Below are 6,937 nucleotides of genomic sequence, written 5' to 3' on the forward strand. Positions count from 1 at the left end.
TATTCGCAAAATATTGTAAATTCGAATATGGGACCTGCCGCTCATCACTATTAGAGACACATCAGTATAGTTGATCGCCATGAGTCCAGCTCCCAGAACCTGCACATATTTCCCTTGTATGGTGCAATGAATGACATGGCAACCTTTTCACGGATTGACTGTCCATGTGGATGACTGGAGCTGCTCTAGGTTCTTACTGCTTTCCAAGAGGAGGACCCTCCTGTATGATGTCTATATTGCTTAGTATTGCTCATCTTTCATTAGACAAGCCCTTTAATGGGACACCTTCAGTTACATAGTTGCTAATGTTGGAAAAAGACAAAAGTCCATCAAGTCCAACCTGTAATCCTGCTATATCGATCCCTGGATCAATGTTCATCTTCTTTTTAAAAAGGGGTTGGGCCAAAGGGAAAGGGTGTGTAGAACAGGATTTCTATACATTGTCAGAAGCCTCAATGTTATTTTGAATTTAAGGCTGGGTTCACACCTAAGCGTTTTACAGCGCGTTCCTACGCGCTGCAAAACGCTCAACACATGAAAATCAATGCTTCCCTATGGCCCTGGTTCACACTTGAGCGTTTTCCAGCGCGTTTGAACGCGCCGAAAAACGCCCTACGCTCAAAAAAGTACTTGCGCGACTTTGAGGCGCTTTGTTGCGCGTTCGCGCCCATAGGATTGCATAGGAACGCGCAAATATGTTCGTTTGCGCGTTTTTGACCAGAAAAACGCGCGGCCGAAGGCGCGTTTGGCACATAGCAACAGTCATAAAAGGCCACACCCTAGAGATCTGCAGGTGTCTAGCCTGGCCAAGATGGAGGAAGCAGGCTGTGATAGTGAGACACTGATCAGGCTTGTGCAGGCCAAACGCTGCCTATATGACATCCAAGATGCCAAGTACAAGAATCGGAGAAGCAGGCAGCAGGCATGGGAGGATATTGGAGCAAGCATTTGGCCACAGTGGAAGACATTCTCAAAAGCTGTGAAAGAAAGCAAAGGTATTTACATGTGTGTTCTGAGTGTAAAAAAAAAATAAAGCCTTGTGTGCACTGGTGTAAAATCTCTATGTAATAGTCCAGCCCAGCTCGACCTGCGGCCCTCCAGCTGTTGTCCAACTACAACTCCCAATATGCTGTGCTGCATTTTACTTGCTGTAGCCTGTTTAAGCATGCATGGAGTTTTGCAGTTTTGCTTCAGCTGGAGGGCCGCAGCTTCACCATCACCCACATTCTTGCACAATGTAGTCGGCCAGTATGCTCAATTTGCACTTGTTCCAATCTGGAAATCTCTTTTACCTTCAAATGTTGGCCTACATTAGTGGTGCGGATTTTGTTTTTAAAGTTGATATGGATATTGTCAACCTTGAAACATTATTGTGCTTGTGGGCTATTGCAGCACTGGCACATGATAGGTGATTGTATGTGTATATAGCAGTGTTTCCAACCAGTGTGCCTCCAGCTGTTGCAAAACTACAACTCCCAGCATGCCCGCACAGCCAAAGGCTGTCCAGGCATGCTGGGTGTTGTAGTTTTGCAACAGCTGGAGGCACACTGGTTGGAAACACTGCTATATAGTACCAGTATTGGGCACATAAATGGGATCCCTAATTCCGCCCACATTGTTTTCCCTTGTTTTAATGGACGAGTATTAGGCACATAAATGGGATCCCTAATTCCGCCCACATTGTTTTCCCTTGTTTTAATGGACGAGTATTAGGCACATAAATGGGATCCCTAATTCCGCCCACATTGTTTTCCCTTGTTAAAGGACGAGGATTGGCGGGCACTATTGGGGCTCCTACAAGGGGCACGATATCGGGGAAAACACGCCATTGCACTAATTCGCTCTTCAAATATTTTATTTAACCCATTACAATAACCAACGAAAAATGAATATTCAAAGTAACAGAAACAATTTGAGCAGATGCAAAATACGAAATAATATACCATTAAATGGCTTGCATTTGCCACGGTAACTCCCCCTGTGGCGACATAAAATAAGCCGCAAAGTGGTCCCGAATGGCCGCAGCATGTGTGGTCCCACGCACACCTCTGCGATTCTGCCTCTCCATGGAATGGCTCAACGAATCGTCAAAATTGAAGCCATCCCTTTCTCGGACAAAATTGTGAAGAGCACATGCTGCCTTCACAACCGAGATGGCGGTCTCCAATTTCAGATTGATGGGAGAGTGCAGAACTCGCCATTTGTTGGCTAAGATGCCAAATGCACATTCCACCACCCTGCGTGCTCTGGTCAGGCGATAGTTAAAAACACGCCGCGTAATGGATAAATTCCTGGAGGAGTATGGCCTCATAAGGTGCTCACCTAGACCAAATGCCTCGTCACCCACAAAAACAAAAGGCATAGAGGGATAACTGGTGCCAGGCAGTGTGGTGTTTCCGGGAAGGTCAAGGGCATTACTACTGAGCAATTGACCAAACTCAGAATGGCCAAAAACAGCAGAGTCCGAGCTGCTGCCATAGGACCCCACATCGACATAACGAAAAGAATAGTTGGCATCACATACCGCAAAAAGAACAAACGAAAAGTATTTTTTATAATTAAAAAACTGACTGCCACTCCTCATTGGCTTCAGAACGCGGATGTGTTTTCCATCAATTGCTCCGACACAGTTCGGGAAATTGCAGGTTTTTTGAAACGTATCCGCTATTTTCAGCCACTCCTCCTTGTTTGGTTGGCCCATCACAACAGCATGAAGGACCTGCCAAATGGTGATGCAGGTTTCCCTCACAATCACACTGGCTGTGGATTTCCCGATCTGGAAGGCGTAGTGCAGACTGGTCAACGATTGGCCTGTAGCTAAATAGCTGTAAAAAATGAGTGTAAAGCAAATAATAAAATTAATGGATGTAATTTTATTTGTATTATAGTAAACATCCTCAAAAGCAAGTGGAAGAGCCTCAAAGATGCCTTCATTCGTCATCGGCGCAAAGAGAAGGAACAGAGGAGTGGAGCTTCGCCAGGTGCACGGTCCAGCTATGTCCATGCGGAGGAAATGGCCTTTCTTATCCCATGCACTGAAATGCGTAGGTGAGTCCAGGGCATACACATGCAGGAGAGGGTGTGGTATGACATGCATTCACTTTCATATCTTGCGCATACTTATGTATATTTTCATGTTCACAGCACCGATAGTAGCTGGTCGAAAAGACAACAGCAGGAGGAGGAAGAGGAGGACGTCACCAGGGACAGTGAGGCCTGTGCATCTACGGGGCCACTAAGTCCACCTCCAACCGATCCCACCCCTACATTCCAAACACCCTCACAGCCTGCACCACCTGTCGTGGATCCCGAAAACATTCGGACTCACCGTTCAAAACGGAAAAGATCCGATCGCCAGGAGGACCGCCTAATTGCATGCCTGGATGCACTTGCGCATCCTGCACCCAAACTCACTAGTGATGCCCATTTCTTACTGAGTTTGGAGACTAGAATGCTGCTAGTTCCCCCAAGTCGCAATACTGAAGCGAGGGAAACCTTAACAAGGGCCCTAGACAGCTTCATTCCACATGATGACTTCACACAGCCCAACAATGCACCACAACATCCACCACCACATCCACCACAATATCCACCACAATATCCACCACAACATCCACCACAACATCCACCACAACATCCACCACAACATCCACCACAACATCCACCACCCACTCACACATACACATCACAAACATACCCACAAACTAACATACCACACCCTCACGACACGTGGCACACACAACCACAATCATCATACAGCTATGCCTCCACTAGCATGGGCACCAACACCTCCACCACCACTCAAATGCAACCTGGCCAGCAATCAGGCGGAATGAGAGAGCCCATGCGGGATAACGAGCCACAATACCAAAACCTGTGAGAAGTGGCATACTTAATTTGGTGCATCAGGGGTGTTCTTCCTTCATTGTTAAGATCGGTACATTACCGATTAGTTTTTATGTATAAATTACAAAAGTTCTGTTGATTGGGTTAAACCCAGTTTGCAAATTGTTTGAGGAACTGTAAGATGTGATTACTTTTCCAAAATATAAAAACTTTTGCAAACATTTTTGAACTCTTATTTAGAACAGATTGTTTGCTAAGGAAAAATGTGGGGAAACTATGTATGGTATCTATATGCAAAATGTAAAAAGCATACACATACAATCCCCCCCCCCCCCTCAAAAACACTTGAAACATCACAACCACAAGTAAAAACTAACTAAGGCCACACTAATATACAGTCAACACACAATGCAAATGCTTTATTAGGCCACAATTACAGCCTACTTACCGCAAAGTTATGATCAGTCTTTCCGCTGGTGGGATACTGTCCCGCATGAATGTGTCCTGACGTTGCAAATGGGTGCCCAACAACCCCAGGAGCTCATCAAAGCTGTTGCAAACGAAAATGGTGAGGGTTAACAATAGCAAATATAAAAAAATGGGACCTTCACAATTGTAACCCCACTCATAGAACTATTGTATTTGTACTAACCTGGTGATGGACATCCGCGTGTATGCAAAAAATTGGTCTTCATGGGCCCGGAGGGTCTCGTACAGTGCCCAGAACTGTCCCCTTTCCTGTCGGTTGGCAATGACAGGATGGACCCAGAAGCGTCGCCTGCTCTCTCTCCTACGCCTCAAACGTAGGAGAAGGATTGCAGACACAATAGCCGCAAATGGTCGCCTTCTGGAGTATTCCATGGTCGCAAACAATCCAATCCACTCTCTCCAAACACATGAAATTGATCACCTCCATTGCACTATCATTAGACACCTTTCATATAGACGGGCCTGTTTTTTCATTGGACAGCAATACTGTCAATCACACAAACGCGCGTTCGACGCGCGTTTACTAAGGACAAAAACGCGCAACAAAAACGCGCAGAAAACGCGCATGTTGTCGCGCATAAAACGCGCATATCCAAAACGCTCAAGTGTGAACCCAGCCTCAAGTCATCTAAACCTTTTTTGAAGCATCTCCTGTATTTGCTGTGACCGGCTCCTGCGGCTATTGCAGAGATTCACAGATCTTACTGCACAGAACGCTTGTCGCCTCTTATGACAGAATTTTTTTTTCTCCAGGTGTAGTGAGTGGCCCCTTGTTTTTTTGAAGGGGGTTTAACACAGAATAGCTTCCCTCAATATTTTGTATGGTCCATTCATATATTTGTACAGGTTAATCATGTCTCCTCTTAGAAACCTTTTTCAAGGATAAACAAATTCAGTTCATTTAATCGTTGCTCATAGCTAAGATCTTCCAGGCCCTTTATGCGTTTAGTCGCTCTCCTCTGTACTTTTCCTAACTCCAGGACATCCTTTTTATGGACTGGTGCCCAGAACTGAACCGCGTTTTGACAGATGAGGCCGCACCAACTCTTTGTATAGTGGCAATATTACATCCCTCTCCCGCGAGTCCATACCTCTTTTAATACAAGACAAAATTCTGTTGGCCTTAGGCCCCTTTCACACGGGCGAGTTTTCCGTGCGGGTGCGATCCGTGCGGCGAACGTATGGCACCCGCACTAAATCCTGACCCATTCATTTCTATGGGGCTGTGCACATGAGCGTTGTTTTTAACGCATCACTTGTCCGTTCAGTTGAAATCGCAGCATGCTCTATATTGTCCGATTTCGACGTGACGCAGGCCCCATAGAAGTGAATGGGGTGTGTGAAAATCGGATGGCATCCGCAAGCAAGTACGGATGCCGTGCGATTTGCATGCACGGTTGCTAGGAGACGATCGGGATGGAGACCCGATCATTATTATTTTCCCTTATAACATGGTTATAAGGGAAAATAATAGCATTCTGAATACAGAATGCATAGTAAACCAGCGCTAGAGGGGTTAAAAAAATAAATAAAATAATTTAACTCACCTTAGTCCACTTGATCGCGAAGCTGGCATCTCCTTGTGTCGCCTCTGCGCTGAACAGGACCTAGGGTGAGCTGCTCCATTAAATATCGGTTAAGGACCTTCGATGACGTCACTCCGGTCATCACATGGTCTTTTACCATGGTGAATCACCATGGTAAAAGATCATGTGACGTACCATGTGATGACCGGAGTGACGTCATCGAAGGTCCTTAACCTGTATTTAATGGAGCAGCTCACCCCAGGTTCTGTTCAGCCGCTCAGCGCAGAGGAGACACAAGGAGATGCCGGGCTTCGCGATCAAGTGGACTAAGGTGAGTTAAATTATTATTATTATTTTTTTAACCCCTCTAGCGCTGGTTTACTATGCATTCTGTATTCAGAATGCTATTATTTTCCCTTATAACCATGTTATAAGGGAAAATAATACAATCTTCAGAACATCAATCCCAAGCCCGAACTTCTATGAAGAAGTTCGGGTTTGGGTACCAAACATGCGCGATTTTTCTCACGCGAGTGCAACGCATGACAATGTTTTGCACTCGTGCGGGAAAATCGCGCATTTTCCCGCAACGCACCCGGCTCTTATCCGGGCAAAAAACATGACGCCCGTGTGAAAGAGGCCTTAGAGGCAGCTGAGATCTACTAATACACCAGATGCTTCTCAACCAGTGACTCTCCCAGTTTCACTCCCCCTAGGACATTTGCTGCATGCAGATTATTAGCCCCCAGGTGAAGAACTTTACATTTATCTATATTGAACCTCATTTGCCAAGCGGAGGCCCCATCAGTGTATTTAAGCCAAAACCAGGATTGGAGACTCCACAGACATCAGGTATAATGGAAAGATCTGCAGCTGTTCTGTGTTTAGAGCCGCACCTGGTTTTGGCTCACAATCACTGATGGAAATCACTGACTGTGAATAAGGCTTTACCTTTAGACCTATGTAAAACCACAGATGACACTAGTGCTAATAATGTGGTAGTGTCACCTGCAGTCCTATGTAAAACCACAGATGACACTAGTGCTAATAATGTGGTAGTGTTACCTGCAGTTCTA

General features: G+C 45.6%; 1 protein-coding gene across 1 annotated transcript; it reads right to left on the reverse strand.

Annotated features, from left to right (window-relative positions):
- Nucleotides 1-1,937: 1,937 nt before the first annotated feature.
- LOC122936212 (protein ALP1-like) lies at nt 1,938-4,385 on the reverse strand. Its single transcript, XM_044292303.1, has 2 exons — nt 4,295-4,385; nt 1,938-2,825 (listed from the first exon to the last, which is right to left on the reverse strand). The coding sequence occupies exons 1-2, from the start codon at nt 4,339-4,341 to the stop codon at nt 1,946-1,948; spliced, it is 927 nt and encodes a 308-aa protein (XP_044148238.1). The 5' UTR covers nt 4,342-4,385; the 3' UTR covers nt 1,938-1,945.
- Between the last annotated feature and the right edge of the window lie 2,552 nt (nt 4,386-6,937).

Source organism: Bufo gargarizans, chromosome 4 (assembly GCF_014858855.1).
Source record: "Bufo gargarizans isolate SCDJY-AF-19 chromosome 4, ASM1485885v1, whole genome shotgun sequence".
NCBI classification, from domain to species: Eukaryota; Metazoa; Chordata; class Amphibia; order Anura; family Bufonidae; genus Bufo; species Bufo gargarizans.

Excerpts from the sequence above, each read along its gene's own strand:
- LOC122936212 (XM_044292303.1), bottom strand. The coding sequence starts at position 4,341 with ATGCGGGACAGTATCCCACCAGCGGAAAGACTGATCATAACTTTGCG. Across the intron at positions 2,826-4,294 it reads AGACTGATCATAACTTTGCG|CTATTTAGCTACAGGCCAAT; the intron begins GTAAGTAGGCTG and ends CATTTTTTACAG.